Genomic DNA, 27,181 nt, shown 5'->3' with positions numbered 1-27,181 from the left:
TGTTGTCTATAAGACTTATGGACTAGCAACAATTTCCCCTAGATTGGGGTGTATTCCTTGAGATTGAGCATTATGAAGCCTAAAGGATGTGGGCTGCTTGGAAGTGGCCAGCAATAGGTAGTCTGTAACAGTGTATGGGCTGCCAAGACCTGGAGTAAAGGGGGTCCCTGAGGTACAAAAAGGAACTCCTGGAGGAAATGGAGTTGGCACAATAGACAATGCCACAGGATCAGGCCCAGAGGTGGGAGTATTTCCACAGGGGATTTTTTTTGAACATAGAGTAAGGTGAGAGACTAAACAGCAGAAGAACCCCAAACCCTTTCCCCAATCTGTTTGGTGGCTGTGATAAAATTGGGGAAAGCCTGATGATCCCATCTGATACATGCAGCAGCAAGTATGGACCATGTTTCTCATGTAATTTAGCATAATAAATGAACAAGTTTAGGATCTCTCTTTGGGATGCTCCAGAGAGCCTTTGAAGCATCTGAAGTTAGTTGGAGGTCAAAAGAACTTTAGTTAGAATTTAATATTTGGGAAATTTGTAAAAAAATTGCAAAAAGTTTTACCTGGTCAGATAGGATCATAGGTCACTGTGAAACAATTATTCCCTGAGCCAAGGTGAAAAAAAGTCTCAAAAGTTAATACAGATTACTTAAAGGCACAGAAACTCACATAATCTGTTATCAAGAGCAGCATCCCAAGAAAACTTTGTTCTCTTATGAGAGAAACCAAAACCAGACTTTCATCAATCTACTCCTAATAAAATTCACTTACTTAATTAAATTTAATCCAACTTTAGAAAATCCTAACCACATACAAAATTTTTTTCTCAACTTCCTCTTCTGCAAACTTTCTGTAGCCATACTTTGTGCCTTATTCTTTCCACTTAGAATTAACAAGCTTTAGGACAAAATCATCCCTTTTTCCTTTAAAAAATATATTTCCATTCCTCATACTTTCTTTTCTGAACACACACATCCTACTTTCCTTAGGCAACCATGAACTGTCTTTTACATTAACATTCTATAGATTGGTAAAGAAAATCTCAAGATGACACAAAACAGCTTTAGTTTCTCTCTCAGAAGAAGGTAAATTTACCTTCTCAAAAGTAGGTAAATTTAGACCTATTTTGCAATTAATGTTCCAATTGCTTGCTTGCTTCCTTCACTTTAGTTGTGTCTGACTTTGCAACTCTATGGATTGTAGCCCACAAGGCTCCTCTGGCCCTGGGATTCTCCAGGCAAGAATACTGGAGTGGGTTGCCATTTCCTTCTTCAGGAGATCTTCCCAGGCCAGGGACTGAACCCATGACTCTTGTGTCTCCTGCCTTGGCAGGCCAATTCTTTACCACTAGTAGCACCTGGGAAGCCCAATAGTTTATTTGAAATGGCCCGAATATTCAATGAATTCCTATTATTTAACTTGATTTATTTTTAGGTTACCAAAATTTGAAGAGACTATTTTTAGATGTACATTTCCAAAGCATAATTATTCTTGTAGAGCTTATCAAAAAGCTCTTATTCTAGTTACATTTACTTAAAAATGTAATCATATCAGGTTTTTTTCCCTGTTGACAAATCTCATAACAGAAAGAATGTGCACTTATTGACTTTCAGTAACCCTAGTTACAATAAGAATATTATACTTGACATTGATGATTCTAAAAACAAGACTATTAATTAAACCCACAAGCTTAAGCTAGCTCTAATATCAGATATTAATTAAATATTGACTGTCTCCCAGACCACATGAATGCAAAATGTATTCTGGTGAATTTTCTTTTATATTTCTGAGAATGTGTATGAACACTCAATTTCCTTTAAGCTAATAAAATACAGCTCATTTACAAGTTAATTTTTACACAAAAACAAACAGAACCAGAGACCTCATAGTTTTTCTGCTTGAATTTAGAATGGGCCTTTCCCCACCTCCGTCTGGGGGACTACAGGTGGATCAGGTAGTTCCTGAGAGCCCAAGGAGAATAGTTACATTGCAAAGGCAGAGAAGAGAGATGGCAAGCTCTTGGAGCCAAGTTTAAAAGCTTAGTTTGCAAAGGCAGAGGAGGGGGAAATGCAAGCTCCTTTCTTTCTGTTTTGTTCTTTTACATCCCACCAAGGGGACTTCCCTGGTGGTCCAGTGGTTAAGAACCTGCCTGCTGATGCAGGGGCAAAGGTTTAATGCCTGGTCTTGGAAGATTTCACATGCTGTGGAGCAACTAAGCCAGGGTGCACCACAACTATTGAGCCCACATGCTGCAACTACTGAAGCTGTTGCACCCTAGAGCCAGTGCTCCACAACAAGAAAAGCCAGAGCAATGAGAATCCAGTGCACCACAACTAGAGGAGCTCCCCACTTGCTGAAACTAGAGAAAGCCCGTCTGTAGCCACGAAGACCCAGCACAGCCAAAAAAACCTTTTTTTAAATCCCACTAAGTAATGCAAGGCTGGAGTCTCAGGCAGGGTGGGCTGTGTTTGTATTTCAAGGTTTAAATACTCCACTGTGCCCAAAATTTTGGCAGAGACTTGCAGAAGCAGTTGGACAAACAAAACTACATAAAATAAAGATACCAGTGACAAAAACTTACAGACACAAACAAGTAGTTTTCAGGATAAAGAGGATGGGAGTGTAGGTATAAGGATCAAGGGCGAAGTAAAGGGAGGAGGTACAGAAAGCCTGAAAAAGAGAAAGAGATGACAGAGAAATAAAGGTGAGAATACTGGGATGACAGGACTTCCAGCCACTACATGATATGAGGTTTAAACCTCTGTCACTTTCCTAAATGTCCCGTCAGGGAGAGCATGCTGGACTAAGGTCTGCACGGTGTGAGGTGAGCCTTTCCCATCTTTGCTTGTCAGCTGTCAGTTGCTGGCTAGAGGGAGCATGGTCTCACAAACTTAGAGGAGTGATACTCTAGCTGCCCAATGTCCACTCTCTTGGAAGGAGAGGACAGAGAGAAGTAGAAAGATTTCAAGAGAGGGAAAAGGACAAGTGGGAGGGGAAAGTATTGCCTGAATGAGGGTACTGAGGCCCCCAGGGACCAGGAAGGCAGACTTATCAACCTCTATGACACTGAAACAAGATGGTCAGGTGGCTACTTGTCACTCATGGGGAAGCTGTGTTTAGTGGTCCTGGAGATGCCCAGATCCTCTTCCCAGAAAGTACAACTGCCCCATGTTGGGTGCCATAAATCTGATACCAACCAGGTTTCTTTGCCTTCCTCAAGCAATAGAAATTGACTAGAGGTCAGACAGGAAATCCAGGCAAGAGTTTATTGGCGCCTGTGCTGTCTTGTGGGGGGTGGTGGTGAGGGTGGGGCAATCGAGAACAAACAAGTTCTTATAAAAATGCCAATTATCCCTCAGTTAACTTTTGAATTAACTATAATCCAAGTGGAAATAAAAGCAAGATTTTTAAGGGAATTTAACAAAATAATTCATTTTATCTGTAAATAAACACATATGACTGAGCAGGCAAATCATGAAAAAGAATAATTAGAGAGGCCTTACTCTTCCAGATATTAAAGCATATTATAAAGACACTATAATTAAAACAGTTTTGTACATAAAAAGAAAAAATAACATTAAAGAAGCACAGAAAATAAAAAATAGATCCAAATATATGTGGATATTTAGCTCATGATAAAGGTAGAATTTAAAATCAGGAACTAGAGAGGTATTATTTGATAACTGATATTAGGAAAATTTGCTAACTATTTGGAAAGAAATAACTCATATGTTAATAAAGCTGTAAAAATATATTCATAATAACATTGACATGTCTTTTGCTTTTTTCACTGTATTGACATTTATACAAATGGTGCAAAAGGAACAATGGTTAAAATTTGTAGCTTACTGATAACAGAGACAATACAACCAAAAAAAATTGTATATGGACCAAAATTTAAACATTAAAAAACACATCTTAAAAATTAGAAGAACACACAGGTCTTCCTGATCAGGACACAAAACTGAAAAAACGTAAAGAGAATTGATACATTTTGTATCATAAAGATTTTTAAAATTCTATAAAGGATAAACCCAAAGAAAATTATAAACTGGGAAAAGAATTATAATGCTTATGACAATCTAAGAGCTCATTTTCTTAATTTACAGGACGTTCTTGTGTATTAATAAGAAAAAGATAAAAAACCTAGTAGAAAAATGGGGCATAGTAGTTCACAGAAAGAGAAATACAAATAGTTAAAGTTATGGGAAGATGTTTAATCCCACTTATAATTTAAGAAATAAAAGAAAATTTTGAATCTCAACATGGAATATAAAACCAAAATTTAAGAGGTGAGAGTTGGGAGCATGGATAAAATTTCAAGTGAGCTTCTGCATAGAAGGAACACACCTCAATATAATAAGAGTCATATATGATAAACCCACAGCAAACATTATCCTCAATGGTGAAAAATTGAAAGCATTTCCCCTAAAGACGAGAACAAGACAAGGGTGCCCACTCTCACCACTACTGTACAACATAGTTTTGGAAGTTTTAGCCACAGCAATCAGAGAAGTAAAAGAAATAAAAGGAATCCACGTTGGAAAAGAAGAAGTAAAACTCTCACTGTTTGCAGATGACATGATCCTCTACATAGAAAACGCTAAAGACTCCACCAGAAAATTACTAGAGCAATCAATGAATATAGTAAAGTTGCAGGATATAAATTAATACACAGAAATCCCTTGCATTCCTATACACTAACAATGAGAAAACAGAAAGAGAAATTAAGGATACAATTCCATTCAACATTGCAACGAAAATAATAAAATACTTAAGAATAAATCTACCTAAAGAAACAAAAGGCCTATATATAGAAAACTATAAAACACTGATGAAAAAAATCAAAGATGACACAAGCAGATGGAGAAATATACCATGTACGTGGATCAAAAGAATCAGCAGAGTGAAAATGAATATACTATCCAAAGTAATCTATAGATTCAATGCAATCCCTATCAAGCTACCAACCGTATTTTTCAGAGAACTAGAACAAATAATTTCACAATTTGTATGGAAATACAAAAAACCTCAAATAGCCAAAGCAATCTTGAGAAAGAAGAATGAAATTGGAGGAATCAACCTGCCTGACTTCAGGCTCTACTACAAAGCCACAGTCGTCAAGACAGTATGGTACTGGCACAAAGACAGAAATATAGATCAATGGAACAAAATAGAAAGCCCAGAGATAAATCCATGCACCTATGGACACCTTATCTTTGACAAAGGAGGCAAGAATATACAATGGAGAAAAGACAATCTCTTTAACAAGTGGTGCTGGGAAAACTGGTTAACCACTTGTAAAAGAATGAAACTAGAACACTTTCTAACAACACACAAAAATAAACTCGAAATGGATTAAAGATCTAAATGTAAGTCCAGAAACTATAAAACTCCTAGAGGAAAACATAGGCAAAACACTCTCTAATGTAAATCATAGCAGGATCCTCTATGACCCACCTCCCAGAGTAATGGAAATAAAAGCAAAAATAAGCAAATGGGACCTAATTAAACTTAAAAGTTTTTGCACAATGAAGGAAACTATAAGAAGGGTGAAAAGACAGCCTTCAGAATGGGAGAAAATAATAGCAAATGAAGCAACTGACAAAGAATTAATCTCCAAAATATACAAGCAGCTCATGCAGCTCAATTCCAGAAAAATAAGCAACCCAATCAAAAAATGGGCCAAAGAGCTAAACAGGCATTTTTCCAAAGAAGACATACAGATGGCTAACAAACAAATGAAAAGATGCTCAACATCACGAATTATCAGAGAAATGCAAATCAAACCCACAATGAGGTACCATTACACGCCAGTCAGAATGGCTTCTATCCAAAAATCTACAAAGAATAAATGCTGGAGAGGGTGCGAAGAAAAAGGAACCCTTCTACATCATTGGTGGGAATGCAAACTAATACAGCCAGTATGGAGAACAGTGTGGAGATTCCTTAAAAAAAACTGGAAATAGAACTGCCATACGACCCAGCAATCCCACTGCTGGGCATACACACCGAGGAAACCAGAACTGAAAGAGACACATGTACCCCAAAGTTCATCGCAACATTGTTTACAATAGCCAGGACATGGAAGCAACCTAGATGTCCATCAGCAGATGAATGGATAAGAAAGATGGTACATATTTACAATGGAATATTACTCAACTAGTAAAAAGAATGCATTTGAATCAGTTCTAATGAGGTGGATGAAACTGGAGCCTATTATACAGAGCGAAGTAAGTTAGAAAGAAAAACACCAATACAGTATATTAACACATATATATGGAATTTAGAAAGATGGTAACGATGACCCTATATGCGAGACAGCAAAAGAGACACAGATGTAAAGAACAGACTTTTGGACTCTGTGGGAGAAGGTGAGGGTGGGATGATTTGAGAGAAGAGCATTGAAACATGTATATTATCATATGTGAATTAGATCACCAGTCCAGGTTTGATACATGAGACAGGGTGCTCAGGGCTGGTGCACTGGGATGACCCTGAGGGATGGTATGGGGAAGGAGGTGGGAGGGAGGGGTCAGGATGGGGAACACATGTACACCCATGGCTGATTTATGTGAATGTATGGCAAAAACCACCACAATATTGTAAAGTAATTAGCCTCCAATTAAAATAAATTTTATTTATTTATCTTTTTAATTTTAAAAAAAGAAACCATTATTTTTATTGGGATTGCATTTTACATTTCTAGATTAATTTAGGAAGAATCAACATAGTTATGTTGCTGAATCTTTCGGTCTAGGAATAGACTTTTCGTCTTCTTTTGTGTCTTCCAGGTTAATTTAAATTCTCTTCATATAGATCTTGTCCAATCTTGTTATATTTATTCTTCAAAAAAGAAAAAATAAATAAAATGAACCTCTACTTTGACCTAGTGATTTCACTTCTAGGAATTTATACTGAGGAAATAGTGCTACAATTGTAAAATAGATATGTAAACAAAGGTTCCCAGGTGGGGCAGCAATAAAGAATCTGCCTGCCAATGCAGGGTTTGATCCCTGGGTCTGGAAGATCCCCTGGAGGAGGAAATGACAACCCACTCCAGTATTCTTGCCTGGAATGTCCCTTGGAAAGAGGAGCCTAGCAGACTACAGTCCATAGCGTCACAAAGAGTGGGTCACAACTGAACACACACGCATATGTAAACAAAGGTCCCCACTGTTGCAGTTTTGCAACAGACAGAGATTGGGAAGAGGCTAAATATAATAGATCGGTTGAATTTTAGTAAATTCACACTACAGAATTTTATTACAGCTGATAAAATGTTGTACATGGTATCTAAGGTGAAAAATGGTGTGTAGAATAATTTGCTTAGTATGATCTCAAATGACTTTTAAAAGGCACATGTGTACACACACTCACATATAATGTATCTACATTATTTTCTTTTTGATGGTGTATGTGGGGAAAAAAAAAATAAAACTTGAGTCAATTGAAAAGTTAGCAGCAGTTTTCACAAGAATTATCCTAGGATTGAGGTAGGTGGGTTATCATGGTGGTTATAAGAAGGGTGGAAAATTTGAGACATTTTTATTTTCTGCTTCTCTCTTTTCCGAGTTAACACTTGCTTTCCTTAATGTCAATTCAAAATTTCTCTCCTTTCACTCAGCAAGGAAACCTTACCCAATCCCCAGACACTGCTGCTTCTTTTAGTATATTAACAGTGTTCCTTTCCTTCGAAGTATTTTGTTCAGTTTGTATGTATATGTGATTATTTCATTATTTTCTTCACTATGAGAGCAGAGTTTGCTTTTGCTCATCAACTTATTCACAATAAGCACAGTACTTTTGACAACTTTCCCTCTTCATCTCCCACTCCCAATATTTTGACGTAGACAATTACATTTTCTCAGTCTTACATAAAGAGTTATGAGAGTTCAGTTGTTAAACGTTTCCCCATCACACAAACACAGATGAAGAAAAACACAGCAGAAACAAATAGCAAACATCACACTAAATGGTGAAATTTTAGGGGCATTCTCAAGGACAAGGTCAGGAGGCTCTCAGTCAGTTACCATTATTATTCAGCATATTCTGGAGGTTCTGGCTGATGTAGTAAACCCAGAAAATGAAAGAATAAGAGATGCAATGATTGGAAAAGGCAAAATTTTAAAAAATCATCATTTTCAGATGATCATGTATGCATACTTAGAAAAACCAAAGTTATCATCTGAAAAACTACCAGCATACCTCTGAGTATTGTGGGTTCATTTCCAGACTACCATAGTAAAGCTAGTATTTCAGTAAAGTGAGTCATGTATTTCTTTGGCTTCTCAGTGCACAAAGAAGTTTTGTTTATACCATTGTTAGGTAGGAAGTTAGGCATGAGCAATGAGGGGTGGCCTAGCCAAAAAGGATGCAACCTGATCTCTAAACCCCATCCCAGACATCCCCAGGAGAGCTCACAAATTGCTACAAAAATAACCACAGAGACTTTTCCAACTCCTGCACATGCTCCCTAAGCACACAGTGGATACAAACTAACCACAGGGGCTTCTCCAAGTAACCTTAGGCAGCTAGGAGCCCATTGTGCTGAGCTGTGCTGTGTTGAGTCGCTTCAGTTGGGGCCGACTCTTTGCCATCCTATGAACTATAGCCTGCCAGGTTCCTCTGTCCATGGGATTCTCCAGGCAAGAATACCAGAGTGGGTTGCCATTCTCTTCTCCAGGGGATCTTCCCAATCCAGGGATTGAACTCGTGTCTCCTTCAGCTCCTGCATTGCAGGCAGATTCTTCACCCACTGAGCCACCTGGGAAGCAGGAGCCCATTGAAGGCTCATAAATATTCTGCACATATATACTTCATGGCAAATAGATGAAGAAACAGTGGCTGACTTTATTTTTTCTGGGTTCCAAAATCACTGTGGATGGTGATTGCAGCCAAGAAATTAAAGGACACTTGCTCCTTGGAAGGAAAGTTATGACCAACCTGGACAGCATATTAAAAAGCAGAGACATTTCTTTGCCAACAAAGGTCGGTCTAGTCAAGGCTAGTTTTTCCATTAGTTATGTTTGGATGTGAGAGCTAGAGTATAAAGAAAGCTGAGCACAGAAAACTTGATGTTTTTGAAGTATGGTGTTGGAGAAGACTCAAGAGTCGCTTGAACTGCAAGGCGATCCAACCAGTCCATCCTAAAGGACATCAGTCCTGGGTGTTCATTGGAGGGACTGATGTTGAAGCTGAAACTCCAATACTTTGGCCACCTGATGCAGAGAGCTGACTCATTTGAAAAGACCCTGATGCTGGGAAAGATTGAAGGCAAGAGGCGAAGGGGACGACAGAGGATGAGATGGTTGGATGGCATCACCAACATAATGAACATGGGTTTGGGTGGACTCTGGGAGTTGGTGATGGACAGGGAGGCCTGGTGTGCTGTGGTTCATGGGGCTGCAAAGAGTTGGACATGACTGAGCGACTGAACTGAACTGAAACTGATAACAGATTGAATTAATGGAAGACATACATAGGCTGTTATATAACTTGCAGTTGTCAATTGGCCTTGAGTGTATGCCCATTTACATTCCCTTTCCTTGATTGGTGGTGGGTACAAGCCCTATTTTGTACAGGGCATAACCAAAAGGAGGAGACAGGAAATATAAAAAGGGGGAGAGCCAAGGAAGTATAAAAAGGAGGAAGCCAAGAAAGTATATAAAGGGGGAAGCCAAGAGAGATTATGAGGGCAACTCCTTTGGGACTGGCCTGTTCCCATGTCTTGGGAGTGTCTGTCTAATAAAAGATCTGTCTGCTTGAGCTAAACTGAGCTGTAACCTGCCTGGCGTTTTAAACCCTTTAGTCCACCATTCCAAATATTTGTTACAATGAGATAAGAACAGAAAAAGAGAAATAAACTATAGTGTAGCTTATTAAGTGTATGAAAGTGTTATGTCTTTAAAAATGTACTTAGGGACTTCCCTGCTGGTCCAGTGGCTAAGACTCTGTGCTCCCAATAAAGGGGACCTAGGTTTGATCTCTGGTCGTGCAACTGATCCCACATGCCCCAACTAAAAGTTTGTATGCTGCACCTGAAGATCCTGTGTAACACAACTAAGACTTGGCACAACCAAATAACTAATTTTTTTTAATGTGTATGCTTTAATTTAAAAATGTTATTAGTAAAAAATGCTAATCATCATTTGAGCTTTCAATGGGTTGTAATGTTTTTGCAATAGTAACATCAAAGATCACAGATCACCATAACAAGTATACTAATAATGAAAAAGTTTGAAATATTGCAAGAATTACCAAGCTGTAATAGAGAGACATGAAGTGAGCACATGCTGTTGGAAATGTGGCACCAATAGACTTGCTTGATACAGTTGCCATGAACCTTCATTTTGTAAAAAACTCAATATCTGTGAATCACAATAAAACAAAGCACAATAAAATGAGTTATGTCCATATTAGAAATATTAAGAAAGGTCACTAAAAGTAAACATGTCAGAATTATTTCCTTTGCCAATAAGCTGGTAGAAAATATAATCATAAAAGGAATATCATCCTTCCAAAGCATCAAAACCATAAAACAACTAATAATAAACAAGTAATGAGTATGAACTACCTGAAGAAACATAAAATTTATTACGATCATAAAGCCTGGCATGCCGCAGTCCATGGGGTCACAAAGAGTTGGACACAGCTTTGCAACTAAACAACAACAAGCAAAGGTTGACATGGATAGAAAGACCCATTTTTTAAAGGTATCAGTTCTAAAATTAAAGTGCAGATTCATTGCACTTGAATGAGATTGTTAAAAGTGATTGCTTTTGCAACAGTTACTGGTGGAACAGGCATTCAAGGGAACTTTCACATTCCAGTTTATACATTTCTGTGTTGTTTGCACATTAAAAAATATAAAGAATGTGTATAATGTGGGAGAGAGAAAAACAGAGGTTGATTACCACTAAAGGGATATATCTTTTTTTTTTTTCCAAGAGAGTACTTCTTAGATTTTTTGTCATAAATGATGCCTGTGAGAATCTGATGAGAGTTATGACCCTTTTTTGAACTAAAATGAACACATGCATCCACATGACTTTGATACAATTTTAGGTAGAACACAGAGGTGGCCATTTGAGGACACCTACTCTATGTTAATCAGGACAGTCAGTGGGGAGAGGTGTACATATGGCTGAAGGGGCACTAAGGTGAGTGTGGGTTGCAGGCAGTGACCCAGCAACAAGGCTGGGTTCCCCCTGGATGCCCTGAGGTAAGAAGGCCAGAGGTGAGAGGTCAGCAGGCTGCACCTCTCAGGTCAGGTGGTATCAGCAGACAGCATAAGGAACAAGGTTAACTGGGCCACCGTGAATCAGGGCAAAGCAGGGCAGGCAGGCCTGGGTGTTTTCCCCCTGCAATTGCTTTTTCAGGCTTCATGGAAATCTGCAGGAGTTGGTGGGAACAGCAGTCCCTTCTCTGCATCCCTGAGTTATCTCTGTGGGAATGTGAAGTATGGAGGGAGGAAAGAAGTCAAATGTGTTTACTCAGGTTGGTCACCTGAGTAAAGTTGGCATTTACCACCTTGGTCACCTGTCCGTGTATATTTTAGGAGTGAACAAAGAGTCAGGTGCCAGAATTCAAGGGGTGAGAAACTCTGGAATATAGGGGAGGTGGGAAGGCATCACCTTCTTCCCTCCCCTCTTGACAAGGCAGGGACAATTTCTCCATCCCTTACACCCTCAGCTTCTTTAGTCATAGTAGGTGGTAGTTTAGTTGCTAAATTGAATCCAACTCTTTGCAAACCCATGGACTATAGCCTGCCAGGCTCCTCTATCCATGGGGTTTTCCAGGCAAGAATACTGGAGTGGGTTGCCATTTCCTCCAGGGGATCTTCCCAACCCAGGGATCAAACCTGTGTCTCCTGCATTGACAGGTGGCTTCTCTGCCACTGAGCCACCAGGGAAGCCCTCATAGATAAAAAGTTAATCTGGGACAGATGTTTAGAAAAGCCATCAAATCACAAGAGGTTCACACAACAGTCAGTCAAAACTTTGAGATAATTGAATGCATTTCTTTCTTTAATCAAACAAGATATGATTGTATTGCTTTTATCAAATTGTAAGTTGACCCAAAATTCGAAAAAGTAATAGATCATTTGTTTAAAATGGCCAAGATTAGACAACAAGTCATCTTTGTGGACTAATTCATAGACCATGTGAAAAATAACAGTTTTCAATTTTAAAACTGGTTACTATATTTAGGAAGTTTCTTTTTGACTGTAACCAGTGGAAACATTTTCCTTGTGTTAGAACTAAATATAATAAAATTAATGAGGCCTTTGGGGTTATTCCCTTACACTTAAATTCTTCTCCACTCAAACAAAAATAGCATCATTTTCTCTATATAGGAATAATGCATTACTGATTTTTAAAAAATGAACAGAAAAGTTTAAGAAAGTAAGATATTCCCACTGCCCATCTCCTTTTCTGAGATCTTAAAACTAATTTCATAGAGGGGAGTAGGGGAAACGCTGCTCATTTGAGGCTGGGGTGGGGGTGTGGAGGTGAAGGGAGAGGTGGGTGGACAGGGAGTAGAGGAGAGAAAAATTATTCCTCAAAGAGTAAGAAAAGACCGATGGACATGGGAACAGATGTAGTCTCTGTTAACCAAAGAAAGGCAAATGCCAACTACAAGAGAAGCTACTTTTGGTTTCTGGGATCAGCAGAGGAACATGAGTGGCAGGACCTGCTGTGGAGAGGAAGGAAGGGGGGTGGGCCAGCTCCTGCCGCACTGCTGGTGGGAGTGGTAATTGGGGTCCTGAGCTCATGAGTGACGTGGCTCTCACGTGAGCAGGAGCCAGACGTTTGCAGACGTCCTTCTAATCCTGGTCTTCGTTTGGTCCGGTTGCCATCTCCCTTTTACCTCGAAGGCGGGCGGGCCTGTGGCCAGGAGAAGAGGAGGAGGAGGAGGTAACTCTGCCCTGCTGCCAGCAGGTCTATTTGTGGATGGGCTCTTGCCTGGGGGATTCCCGCGTTGCTGATAGCGGAGGGTGGAGACGACAGAGGGACACGGCTCGGTTTCTCCACATCCTTGCACTATTTCCTTGGCACTTCCAAAAACAAAAATGGTGGACACTTAGGAGCCAGATTCCAGGGGACATCCCAGACCAGGAGAGGGGAAATCTGAAACCTTTGACATCCAGGGCCTTGAATTGGGAAGGACCCGTGTTAAGATTCTTGTCAGGTGTGCTGCTCCATCTAGCAGCCAGAATCTTGGAGCTGTGCGTCTGTCTTGTCATTCCGCGTCTTTCAGTAGGGCGCTGTACCACTCCGAGCAAAGGAATAAAGAATCTGCCCCGAAGTCCAGCAGGTCCGTGTAAAGGTGGGATTGCCCCGCGACTCCTAGAAGGATGAGGATGGCTGGGCTTCTCGCCCTAACCCGGGCGTATTATTGACTCCCAGTTACCTCCCTGCTGTTTGATACGGGAAACAGGATATGACAGCGCCTGCAGGAAAAAGAGTTGTCTTTGGGGCCGCGAATGCATCAGGGAGGGGGAATCAGATCTTGGGGTTTTCTTTCGCTCCTCTGGTTATCCGCACTCCTTCGCCCCGCCTCCCCTCTTTCCAGTTGTTCCAAAGGGGTGTGGTTTTTCCTGGGAAAATGGCTGACCGCTGGGGCTGGGACTGAGACTCGGGGCTGGGGGATGGGGTGGATGGACGCCCTTGCTGGAGAAGGCTGCTGGTATCAGAGTCCTGAGAAGTGGGGGTAGGGTGAAAGACCAAAAAGTGGAATCCGTTTGACAACCAAGACCTTGGATTCGGAAAAGCTGGTATTGGGACTGTCTGAAGTTCTGTTCTGTCTGCCTAGCCATCCCATCTCTGCCGTGTTGCCTGTCTGTGTCGGTGGATCTTGCGCCTGAAGGCCAGTTCAACCTTAGGAGCAGGAAGAAGAGGAAATTGCCCTGAAACAAGTAGGTCAGAGTGAAGGTGGTGGCACTATTTGGGGATCCCTGGGGTGGAGAAAGGTGAAGACTGCAAACTCCAGTGGGCCTGTGGACATCCCCCTCATACCCCTCCTTCTCTCTGGACCATTGCAGAGCTTGCAAAAGAAAGCGCTCTGCCGGGAAAGAAGTGGTTGGGAGAACGTAGGTGTCTGCGAGAGACCTGGGGTGGGGGTGGGGGTGGGGTAGGGAGGACCTTACTCCAAATTACTCTTCGGTCCCCGAGTTGTCAGTCCTTAGGTTACAGGGAGGCGGAAACCTAGACGAGGGAGGAAGGAAATTGCTCCGGAGCAGTGGATGTAATGGGTGGGGGTAGGAGTATCCTGGTACTTCTGAGATGGTGGGGGTGGCGGAGGCCAGGGCGGAGTTCGAGAGCTTCGTGCATTTTACGCCTGTCTGGCTTCTAGATATTCACTCTGGCTCCACCACCATCCATTTTGTTACAGGGAAGGAGTTGTGGCTGAAGGCAGTGACTTTTTTCGGGGAGGGGTTAGGATGGATGTTTGGAGGAGGTCGTAGGAACGGGGTGGGGGGAGGGGTGACGGGTCAAAACAAACTTTCAGATCAAAGCCACAGCTCACTGAGGAGGGGAGGGTAACCGAAGATGGGAAATACTGGGCTTCGCAGGACTAGGGCCAGTGATGCCAGAGGGGAACGTGTGTCCCGTCTCGGGTGAGGTTCATCTGTCTGTTCCCTGAGCGCTCAGCTCCACCCTCCCCACCCGCTTTGTACGCAGGTTTGCAGGAACTCGGTGTTATTCCAGGCCAGAAATCGAAGGAAGAAACTGCCTGGACCTGTGCCGGGTGTATGTGGGGGTGACTCTGCCCCAAGGACATCTGCAGTGGTAGGGGAGGTAGGGAACTGATTAGTTGTCTTAAATTTAAGGTGCTGGAGTGGGGTAGTTGAAGAGGACGTTGGAGAATCTGGAGGTGGGGAAACTTCCAAAATTCCTGATTGAAGAAAGGAATCAGTGATCTCGCTTTGAGTCCCTGCCATGTCTCTATTTGCTTGGTCTGTTTGTAGGTCTGTAGGTCGATCTGTCTGCATGCAAAGGTGCAAAAAAGAGGAGACTGAAGGTTTAAATCTTTTATCCTTATGTCCTCCAGTATCTGTAGCTGCAGCAAAGCCTGCTGGCTGTGTAGCTGAAGACTCCACAGCCTCATCTCCCCCGCATCTCCACTTGGGAGCACTCCTCCAGCCAGAGCAAGTCCTCCAGACACTCCCTGCATCATGGGCCGAACTCGGGAAGCTGGCTGCGTGGCTGCTGGTGTGGTGATCGGGGCTGGAGCCTGCTACTGTGTATACAGACTGACCTGGGGAAGAGATAACGAGATAATCTGGAACGAGGACGATGATGAGGAGGAGGAATCTCGCAATATTTCAGAGACTGGGAAAGGAGCTAAGGCTAATGCTGGGGCAGGGGCTGGAGCCAGACTTCAGGGTGACTCAAAGGCCAAGGCTGAGGTAGCTGTGGAACTCAAGAGTGGACCTGATGTAAAGGCAGAGGCCCACTCAAAGGCCGAGAGTGGAGGTGGCCTAGAGGCCAAGGCCAAGGCCCTTTTCAGCATTCTGAAGGAACAGGCAAGTGCAAAGGCAAGCAAAGCTGCCAAGTTGGGTTCCATCTTTGGGACCAGGGCCCATGCACCTGGTTTACCCTGCCCAGGAGTCAGGGGTGGAGGCTGCCACCCTGTGAGGAATGGAGCTAGGACTGGGAGCAAGGCTAGTGGCAAGTCCAAGGGAAGGACCAGAAATAAGAGCTCCAGGACTCCAGCTTTGTTATGGCCTGTTCGAAAGGGCAAGTTTAACTTTCCCTATAAAATTGATGATATTCTGGGTGCTACTGACCTTCAAAAGGTCCTTAACATCTTAGAAAGATCTAACGATCCTTTTATTCAAGAAGTAGCCTTGGTCACTCTGGGTAACAATGCAGCATATTCATTTAACCAAAATGCCATTCGCGAATTGGGTGGTCTCCCAATTATTGCAAAACTGATAAAAACGAAAGATCCCATTATTAGGGAAAAGGCATACAATGTTCTTAATAACTTGAGTGTGAATTCGGAAAATCAGGGCAAGATTAAGACATATATCAGTCAAGTGTGTGATGACACCATGATCTGTCGTTTGGACTCAGCTGTGCAGATGGCTGGTCTAAGACTGTTAACCAACATGACTGTGACTAATCATTACCAGCATTTGCTTTCCTATTCTTTTCCAGACTTTTTTGCTTTGTTATTCCTGGGAAATTACTTCACCAAGATTCAGATTATGAAACTAATCATAAACTTTACTGAAAATCCAGCCATGACAAGAGAACTGGTGAGTTGTAAAGTGCCATCAGAATTGATTTCCCTCTTTAATAAAGAATGGGACAGAGAGATTCTTCTTAATATCCTTACCCTATTTGAGAATATAAATGACAACATAAAAAATGAAGGGCTTGCCTCATCCAGGAAAGAATTCAGCAGAAGTTCACTTTTTTTCTTATTCAAAGAATCTGGAGTGTGTGTCAAGAAAATCAAAGCATTAGCAAATCACAGTGATCTGGTCGTGAAAGTAAAAGTCCTAAAGGTATTGACCAAACTCTAATTGGGAGTCTGTCCCAAAAAATATTGAGGAAATTTTTTTAGTTTGCAGTTGGGAACAATGCATTTTGTAAATTCCTTATTTTTTACTGTGCTTATATGGCAAAGAGATCCTTTCAGCTGCTATTTTGGAATAATGACTATTACCTGTCATCAACAGTGATGCTGACTGTGATGGTTTGTTTTAGGCTAGATCATTTTAATGATGTCAGATGAATACTAGAGCTTGTACAAAGAAAGCATTTATTGATTCTATCTTGCTACCTAGATTGAGATATTTTTACTCTTTACTTAAACTGACAGCAAACTAACCACAAATAAGCTATACTTTTGTATTGGTTTACATCTGTTAATCTTGTGTTTCATCAATAAAGTTGTGTGTTTTAACCAGCAAAAAATTATCATGTTCTTGAGTTGATGATATATATGGAGAGGCAAGATATATGGAAACAAAAAGGCGGTAACAAATCTGGGAGCCTCTAATCATGGCTAGCTCTTTCCTATGGCAGAAACTTATGCAACCAACAATGCTCTCCTCCGAAGAGGGGATGCTTTAAGTGGTGGGCATGAAAGATGGGATAAGAACAGGGCAGAAGAGCATTGGAGGAGGGAGGAATTGTGGGAAGAAAGGCATGGAGGTTGCAACTTTCCAGAGGAGGCTGGCCTGCATGGAATACAAAGTGTGGGGAGGGGAGTGATGGAAAAGTCCAGCAGTTGGGGTGAGTCCCATGCATTGAGGATCCCCAATTTCTAAACTGAGGTGTCTATGTATTATTCCTCCCATCCCTGGGAGACACTTTTCGTGACCAGAGGAATGAATGACAGGATGAAAGGGAAATTCTGTGACTGGCTTGTGTGCAGAATAAGTCAGAGTTAGGGTAGGGGCAGGTGTAGCCACTGGAGATTGCAACATCACATAAGGAATTTATCACCATATTTCAGTAATAGATGCTAAAAGTATGAAATTTCACTGATGACCATGGGAGTGGTAAGGGGAGGAAGGATGTAAGAGATGCTTTGAGTGAAGAAGTGCTGTAACCTATCCTGGGGACAATTTCATTGTAGGGTCCTGAGGGCATTTGATAGAAAAACATCCTCTTTTTTGTCCAACTCTGGTGTCTATGAGAGTGAATATGTTAGTTATTACTCTGAAGTTATGAGAAAATAGAATAAATAATATTTTTTAGTGTTTCTATCAGCTTTCCTTTACAAGGTTAGTTGGAGCAGGGCCTTTATGGAACCATCGAGGTGGCTGTTGACATCCATACTGGAGATCTACCTCCCTTCCATCCCAAAGTGTGGTGAAGTGTGGGAGGAGGAGCACCTTCAAACTGTGCTGATGGGACCATACTTGGTACAAGATCCATTTGGATACATGTTTCAGAAGCTTTCAAGATGTGCATCTCTTTGACCCAGAGATTCTACCTGTAGAAATCTGTCTTGAAATAGGCACTTGGCTAAGAAATTAAGATATGTCTATGCATTGAAACATTATTTTACTCTTAAAAATGTTGATGGTCAACTACACCTTTTTACATGGAAAAAATTCAGCATATAATCTTAAGTGGAATAGCCAATTACATTACCATATACTATATTCAATTTTTTATAAACATAAAATATTTACATGTATTATAATTTCTGAAAGGTTATATACCAAAATATGAAAAACGGCTATGAGTAACAGGATAATGAATGAATTTAATATTAAATCTTTTCCTCCATCTATATCAAAATGATTAGCTATCATCTCCATCCTATCACATAATTGCCATTTCTTTTTTTTGGTGAGAACAGTTAAAATGTATTCCATTAGCAATATTAAAGTATATAATACAGTATTACTAGTTATAATCACCATGTTATACATTAGATCCCAGAACTTGTTAATCTTATAACTGGAAATTTGTACCCTTTGACCAATACCTCCCCATTTCCTCTACCCCCCAGCTCCCAGTAAATACCACTCTACTTTCTGAGTTTGTCTTTTTTAGATTCCACATACAAGTGATATCATACAGCATTTTATTTTATACAGTCTGACATTTCACTTAGCATATATGCCCTCAAGTTTTACTGAAGTTGTTGAAGACAGTACGTTTTCCTTCTTTCTCATGGCTGTGGTATATATACTGCATCTTCTTTATCCATTCATTTGTTGGAAACATAGATTGTTTCCATATCTTGGCTATTTTGAATAATGCTGCAATGCTCATGGGTGTGCAGACATCTTTTGTAGATCTTGTTTTTATTTTCTTTGGACATATATCCATAAATGGATTGCTGGATCACATGACAGTTCTGTTTATCAAATTTTAAGGAACTTTCATACTGTTTCCATAGTGACTGTGAGTAAGTGAGTGATAGTTGCTCAGTCATGCCTGACTCTTTGCAACCCCATGGACTGTAGCCTGCCAGGCTCCTCTGTTCATGGAATTCTCCAGGCAGGATTACTGGAGTGGGTTGCCATTTCCTTCTCCAGGATAGTGACTGTACCAACTGGCATTTCCACCAGTGGTACACAAAGTTTCCCTTTTTCCATGTCCTCATCAACACTTGTTATCTCTTGTCTTTTTGATGATAGCCATTATAACAGGTGTGAGGTGATACTTCACTGTGGTTTTGATTTCTCTTTCCCTGATGATTAGTAGGTGTTGAGTACCTTTTTGTATAAATGTTGGCCTAGTAGATTTTAAATAAATTGATACATTCCTCTGAGAAATAGGATCTTTGTTCTCTTCTGAGAGCTGAAAATGTTTCCTCTATTCCATCTCATCAATTTTACAGCATTCTCTGGGTTTAGACATGAAGACATGAAGCATAAGTGTTTCTAAGAGTAGGACTGGTGGAATTTTGGAAATACACATACATGTTTCTGGATTTAACACATTTCTTATAAATGTTTTTTAAGTGTTCTGTTTTCATTAAAGAAATTCATTGTAAGTATACTCTGTATTTTCAAGTGTCACTTGGTGACTTGAGAGTCAAATTTTGTGTTTATGTTAAATATTGTCATAGCACTAAGTAACACCACTGTATTCAGTGATCATAAGATGGACATTTCCTTACCCCACCCCCAGTTTTAGTATTTCTGAAGTTATGATAGGTCTTACAGTCTTGTCATAGTTTAAATAAAAGAATTTTTTCATTCTCAGTAGTATATGAAACAAAGATGTATCTAATAATCAAAGGCATCTTAGATCAATGAAATTGTTTCTTGTCAATGAGACTATGTAAAGACATACTTAATACACAGAAGATGCATTTGTTCCATGATAAGTTAAGTATCACTTTCTACTGATAAGAGATTTTGCAGTAGTTTGAGTTACGAAACTGGCAGAGGGTTGAGGGGTAGTCCTCAGACTCACCCTACTGAAGGAATGTCTAAATCAAGAGAATCTGATTTAGTGGAGAAATCAAGAGAATCTGATTTAGGTGGAGGCTGTCACCCTGTGAGGAATGGAGCTAGGGCTGGGAGCAAGGCTAGTGGCAAGTCCAAGGGAAGGACCAGAATTAAGAGCACCAGGACTCCAGCTTTGTTATGGCCTGTTCAAAAGGGCAAGTTCAACTTTCCCTATAAAATTGATGATATATATTCTGGGTGCTACTGACCTTCAAAAGGCCCTTAACACCTTAGAAAGATCTAAAGATCCTTTTATTCAAGAAGTAGCCTTGGTTACTCAGGGTAACAATGCAGCATACTCATTTAACCAAAATACCATTCATGAATTGGGTGGTCTCCCAATTATTGCAAAACTGATAAAAATGAAAGATTCCTATTAGGGAAAAGCCAATTAGAATAATATTACTCAATTTTGTAAGCAGGCTATTTATGTCAAAGACATGTATGTTATAGAAGAAAAGAGGTGGGTGGTACCTAGCATTTGTCAGAAACTAGCATTTTATGGCACCCCACTCCAATACTCTTGCCTGGAAAGTCCCATGGACAGAGGAGCCTGGTAGGCTGCAGTCCATGAGGTCACTAAGAGTCAGACAGGACTGAGCGACTTCACTTTCACGCGCTGGAGAAGGAAATGGCAACCCACTTCAGTGTTCTTGCCTGGAGAATCCCAGGGACAGGGGAGCCTGGTGGGCTGCTGTCTATGTGGTTGCGCAGAGTTGGACATGACTGAAGTGATGCAGCAGCAGCAGCATTTTATATATTTCCCTCCCACTTCCACCTTAATCTCAATAATCCTGTCAAGTAAATATTATATCTTTGCTAAGGAAGAAATGAGATGTAGATAATTGGGTAAGATTCCCAAGATGACTCAGCAAGAGGTAGAGCCAGTGGCCTTCCAAACATGAGCAACTGTTTCCTTTAAAATCCTCATTATAGAGCCAAACATCAGTATAATGCCTCCATAGATACCCAACACAAATCTCCTCTTGATGAAGACAGAGATGGAGATGAGGTTCTGTATATTGATTACATAACTTTGTAGATATCCACACAGCAAGATGTAGAAGAAAGAGTAAAGTCTTAGAAGTTGCCTATAGGTGAGGCTTGGGTGAGAAACAAAGATACTGATATGTATATTATTGCTCTTATGTGTCAGATAGGGTGAATAGTTGGAGATTGGAGTAAATAATAAAAAAAACTTCTATATTGATAACTTGAACTTGGAGTGCTGAGTGACTTTTTGACCTGGGGTGGCAATGAGGTGAACCTGGGTAATAAAAAGCCACCCGGCAGCAGGGGCACAGGCCTGACCAGTGTCCATCTGCTCCGCAGGACTTCTCATCCTCTCCTCCCTTCCCATTCTGCTTCCCTTTCCCTCCCTCACACTTCTCTCTTTCTTCCCTCCTCTGAGAGACCACTGAGAGTAGTCTTTTTGTGCTTCTGTGTCTTTTGGGAGTGATCATTTCATTTCCATGCCACCAGGTCATGCACCAATGGGCATTTTGATACAGAATGATAATTGTCGTTGCTGTGGTAACAAGGTAACCCTGAGTATATATGGCTGGATGCCAAGACTTTTCGGACCGTTGTTGAACGGAGACTGAGAAAGCACCGGTCTTATTGTGGAACAGCCCTATGTGCATTGCATGAATCTTGATGTCCCATACCTGGTATTATTTGGAACTGAATCACCCGGACTTTGGGAAGTGCTATGTGAGACAGATGTGTGACTGCCTGGTCCAGAGAAGACACAGGGCCGGCCGAGCCACGCTCTGGTGTCTGCTTTCACATCAGAGGTTGCCATTCAAACATTTTGGGAAGGGCACCCTTCTAGTATAGTAGCCATGATAGTGGCAGCTTGTGGGGGCAGGGAGGAGCCAGTCTCCTTTCTTTAGAGAACATGGCAACTTCTGGGAAACTGAGGAAATTAGAAACTCAGGATATTCTTGTATTTTTGTTTTTATCTCATCCAATGATTTTAGTGGAAACGATGGCAGATTTTATTTTCTTGGTCTCCAAAATCACTACAGATGGTGACTGCAGCCACAAAATTAAAAGACACTTGCTCCTTGGAAGAAAAGCTATGACCAACCTAGACAGCACATTAAAAACCTTTGCCGACTTCACTTTGCCGACAAATGTCCGTCTAGTCAAAGCTATGGTTTTTCCAGTAGTCATGTATGGATGTGAGAGTTGGACCATAAAGAAGGCTGAGTGCCAAAGAATTGATACGTTTGAAGTGTGGTGCTGGAGAAGATTCATGAGAGTCCCATGGACAGCAAGAAGATCAAACCAGTCACTACTAAAGGAAATCAACCCCGAATATTCACTGGAAGGACTGATGCTGACACTGAAGTTCCAATACTTTGGCCACCTGATACGAAGAGCCAACTCATTGGAAAAGACTCTGATGCTAGGAAAGACCAAGGGCAGGAGGAGAAGCGGAAGAGAGAGGACAAGATGGTTAGATAACATGCATTTGAGCAAACTCCAGAAGATAGTGAAGGACAGGGAAGCCTGGCATGCTGCAGCCCATGGGGTTGCAAATAGTTGGACATGACTTAGTGACAGAACAACATCAATGATTTTAGGAATTTGAGTGGGTCTATCCCAGTCAAGTGTGTTCAGAGGCAATTTTACAAAGATGGAGTATAGTCCTCTTATAAATTATCACCCAAAGCATAATATTTAAGGCTCAGGAAACTGGTTTTCTATTTTTAAATTCATATTTTACTTGCCTTGTTTCAAAAGAGATTCAAAGTGTAGATTTAGCAAATTGATGTAGTTTAGGCAAATTTTGTGTTTATGCCTCTGTTTGGTTAATTTCTCTGCTCTATTCCCTTGAGAGTGGTTTTGCGAAGAATGATTATGACTATTTTCAATGCTAACATTTTACAGTCATTCTTCATCATATCCCAGACTGAAGCTTTTTTCCCCTGATTTCTCCATTCAAACTGTGGCTCTTCTTGCCTTTAAACCAGAACTATCATGCTGCCATCTCCGGGTGCAGAAGACTAGGATATTGACCCCTGAGGTCAATATTGACCCCTGTGGTATCAAGCAGGATGACACATATTTACTTTCAGAGATGTGTATCTCCATGCTTTTCCCTCTCCACTGTGTCCTTCTCAGGCTTGTGTTAAGGGCTTGGGCATTGTTGGGTTTGGGGATAAGCCTGAGGGGAGGGAGAAAGGAGGGAGTGGGAAAGGAGCCTTGTTGGAGGGGTAGCTTCATTCTAACAGGTTCATGTCAAAGGAATTTGATCCACCACTGACAGTGGGCTAAGTGTAACTCTTTGACCCTTGTTGACTGTTTACATTTTAAAAAGTGAAAGAGTAAGTGTATTACAAATATCTTTTGGCATTAGAGCCTTCTGTTTATTGAGTATTTCTAAGTTTGCACATGGACATAGTGTTATTAAATTGGGTGGATTTTCATTTTGAAAACAACAAAAAAAGAGAATGAGAGTCTATGTTACTCTAAGAAATGTAATTACCAAGTAGAACAGATTCTTAGTGTTGGCTGCTCAGAATATTCTTTCCCTAAGATCAATGTACATCAGGAACCACATTATCACAGAAGGTTGTTTATTTAGTGCTCAGGGAATTGGGGCAAGCTGACTTAGCTAGATGTTAGTGCTGTCAAAGTAGATTGATATCTAATTCATTTGGTGTTATTCTTTTTTTCCCTTTATAGGTGATCTAATTTTTCATATTTTCCCTTTCTGGCATCTGGGTTTTTGTTCATTTTGAGGAAAGTCTTTCCTACCTCTAAGTTATAAAAATAAACTATAATACATCTTGATATTTGGTAGTATAAATCTTTATTTTTTTAGGATTCTCTTATTCTTGTCTCTTTGTGTTTCCATATAGATTTTAAAAATAACTTGCCAATTTATGCACACACAGACACTGACACATGCACATACTGTAGCTGTTTGGGTTTTAATTGGGATTATAATTAATCTAGAAATCAATTTAGAAAGTATTATCATATTTACAGGGGCTTCCCAGATGGCACTATTAGTGAAGAACCAGCCTGCTGATTCAGGAGACGTTAAGAGACATGGGTTCGATCCCTGGGTCTGGAAGATCCCCTGGAAGAGGTCATGGCAACCCACTCCTGTATTCTTGCCTGGAGAATCCCATGGACAGAGGAGCCTGGGGGGCTACAGCTCATAGGGTTGCAAAGAGTTGGATACTACTGAAGTGACTTAGCATGAACCAGAACATATTTACAATATTGAGTTATCCAATCCATTAACATGATATATTCCTTCCTTTAATTATGTCTTTTAACATCTTTCAATAATGTCTGAACTTCCATCTTCAGTCTTCTAGGTATTTTGTTTGAATTATTAATATTTATAAGACTTGGTAGTTTTCAATGCTGTTTCTAAGAGACTTAGATTTTAGAATTTCATTTTCTGATTTCTTGCTGCTGATATAGGAATAGAGGTGATTTTAAAAACTATACTGACATTGTGTTGCATGATCTTGTTGAAATAATTTAATTTTAATAGTTTGTTCATAGATTCTTTTCTGTTTTCTACATATGTAATACTTTTGTATGCAAATAGTCTTCCTTCTTCAGTTTTCTTGAACTTTCCTTTCTTTTTCTTCCCTTGTTGCACTGCATAGAATCCTCAGCATGGTAATGAATAAAAGTGGTGATAGTGGCCATCCTTTTCTTGTTATGTATCTCAGGTGAAAGCTCCTGATACTTTAACATTAACTATGGTATTTGTTCCTTTGTTTTTGTAGGTAGTTTTTAATCAAGTTATGGAAGCTTCTTTTTTATTTCTGGATGGCTAAAAGTTTAGAAAATGTTTTTAGTGGAAGTACAGTTAATTTACAATATTGTGTTAGTTTCAGGTGTATAGCAAAGTGAGTTGGGTATTTTATATATATATATATGCAATTCTTTTCTTCAGGTATTTGATTCTTCTTTATTTTTCTACCTCTTTGTTGAAATTCTCACTGTGTTCATCCTTCTTTTGAGTTCAGTGAGTATCTTTATAATACCTTGAATGCTTTATCAGATAGATTGCTTATCTTTACCTCCTCTGGGGCTTTGTCTTATTCCTTCTTTTGGATCATATTCCTCTGTCTCCTCATTTTGTCTAACTGTTCTGTTTATTTCTATGTATTCAGTAGGTCAGTTATGTTTCCCAATTTTGGAGAAGTGGCCAAATGTAAGAGATGTCTTATAGATCACAGCAGTGCATTCTTCTCTGGTCACCAGAATTATACGCTCTAGGGTCATCCCATATATGGGGCTTCCCTGGTAGCTCAGCTGGTAAAGAATCTGCCTGCAACGCAGGAGACCATGGTTTGATTCCTAGGTTAGGAAGATCCCTTGGAGAAGGAATAGGCTATCCATTCCAGTATTCTTGGGCTTCCCTGGTAGCTCAGACAGTAAAGAATCTGCTTGCAATGTGGGAGACCGGGGTTTGATCCCTGGGTTGGGAATGAACTACTTGGACCCTTCTGTTGTGGTAGGGTTGTCTATTGTGGGCATGCTGATAGGTAGGGCTGGCTCCTGATCTGGTTGACTACTGCTCTCTGCCTCTTATGGTGGCTGTCAACCCACTGAAAGGTGGGGCTGGGTCTTGGTGCAGCTGAGTGCATGACCTGAGGGTTTCCAGGGCTGGTGCCAGCCAATTAGTAGGTGAGGCCAGGTTCACAAAGAGATGGCTGCTCAGCTTGTGGTGTCCCAGGACTTGGGCCTGTCTGCTGGTGGTGAGTAAGCCCCTGGTACTAATAGGCTAGAGAGAGGACTCCAAAATGGTCCTCATTAGCATCAGTGCTCTAGTAGGAGAAAGAACTCCCAAAAACAGCTGCAAGAGTTTTAAGAGCAGAATCTTTGTTCCTATATCTCTCAGGCTCTTCTGTTTGCAAGCCTCATTGGCCTTCAAAGTCAGACATTCTGGAGGCTCCTCTTCCTGACACAGGACCCTCAGGCTGGGGAGCCCAATATGGGGCTCAGATCCTTTGCTCCTTGCAGGGAACATCTGTGATTGTGTTTATCCTTCCATTTGTGGGTCACCTACCCAGGGGCATGAGTTTTGGCTGTATTGTGTGTCTTCCCCTCCTACCCATCTCATTGAGGTTCCTTCTTTGTATCTTCAATTGTGGTGTGGAAACTATTTTCTGTTAGTCTTCAGGTCATTCGCATTGATATTTGCTCTGTAAAGGCTGTAATTTTGATGCTCCCATGGGAGGAGGTGAGTACACAGGCTTCCATAATCCTACTATCTTGCCCATACCTCTCCTTTTTCTTATTTTCTAATACAAGTTTCTCCTGCTGTCCAAAAGTAGAGTGTTCATGTGAAACCTTTCACAACCCAAAATGGCTTAAAGTGAAGACCAATTATCTTAAGATAAATATTATTATTATTAATGGACACAAAAAATAGATTGAGATAAAGCCTCTGTGCTATGGCACAGTACAAAGCTATGGCAGCTTGATGCTGAGATGATGAGTGTAGTTCACAGGGAAGGAGCTTGGCAGTGAATGCTACTCTCACTGCTTGGGGTAAATGCTGCTTCCATAATAGCTCAGCTTGCTGCAAAACAAATGCTGAATGCTATTTCCTCATTTCACCTTTTTTCATAAAAGCAAAAATTGCCTTTGGATTTCTTCCAGTTAGTGAAAACAAGTACTAATGTAGGTCTTTTTTTAAAAAAAAAAAAAGGCAAAAACCACAAGTAGTATAAAGCAAACTTTCAAAAAGCAGGGAAATTTGTATATGCATTAACTTCCATAAATTTCCTCTAAGCACTATTTTCACTGGATACCATAAATTTTGATAAGTTGTATTTTCATTTTCAGTTATTTCAAAATGTTTAAAATATTCTTTTGAGACTTCTTCTTTGACCCATGTTTTAGGTATTTGTTTAATCTTCAAATAGTTTGAGATTTTATATCTTTCTGTTATTGATTTCTAGTTTAATTCCATGTGGTCTGAGAGAATACTTTGTATGCTTTCTACTCTTTTGAACTTGTTAAGGTGTGTTTTATGGCCTAAAATGTGGTCCTTCTTGGTTAATATTTTATGTGAGCCTGAGAAGTATGTGTATTTTTTTTGCTGTTGTTGGATTAAATATTCTACAAATGTTAATTATATCCAATTGATTAATGGTGCTTTTTTTTCTCCCTTTACATGAGACAGGAAGTCTAGATGGAGCTGGAGCCAGCCAGTTGCCCTTCCCCTAGGTCAGATAAAGCCCTGGTTAA

General features: G+C 40.5%; 1 protein-coding gene across 4 annotated transcripts; it reads left to right on the top strand.

Moving 5' to 3' along the window:
• Positions 1–12,787: 12,787 nt before the first annotated feature.
• Positions 12,788–16,937, top strand: ARMCX1 (armadillo repeat containing X-linked 1). 4 transcript variants are annotated; one of them, XM_065915066.1, is made up of 5 exons: positions 12,866–12,923; positions 13,267–13,335; positions 13,822–13,924; positions 14,691–14,807; positions 15,061–16,937. In XM_065915066.1, exon 5 carries the CDS (start codon positions 15,185–15,187, stop codon positions 16,541–16,543), a length of 1,359 nt encoding a protein of 452 aa, XP_065771138.1. In that variant the 5' UTR covers positions 12,866–12,923; positions 13,267–13,335; positions 13,822–13,924; positions 14,691–14,807; positions 15,061–15,184; the 3' UTR covers positions 16,544–16,937. The 4 variants fall into 4 exon arrangements, with proteins under 4 accessions (XP_065771136.1, XP_065771137.1, XP_065771138.1 ...); XM_065915067.1 differs by having other exon boundaries at positions 12,903–12,923; positions 13,270–13,335; XM_065915064.1 differs by lacking the exon at positions 13,267–13,335 and having other exon boundaries at positions 12,788–12,923.
• Positions 16,938–27,181: the final 10,244 nt, after the last annotated feature.

Source organism: Muntiacus reevesi, chromosome X, assembly GCF_963930625.1.
Source record: "Muntiacus reevesi chromosome X, mMunRee1.1, whole genome shotgun sequence".
Classification (NCBI taxonomy): Eukaryota; Metazoa; Chordata; class Mammalia; order Artiodactyla; family Cervidae; genus Muntiacus; species Muntiacus reevesi.
Note: the sequence above shows the minus strand (reverse complement) of the source record. Positions and strands in the feature narration are given on the sequence as shown.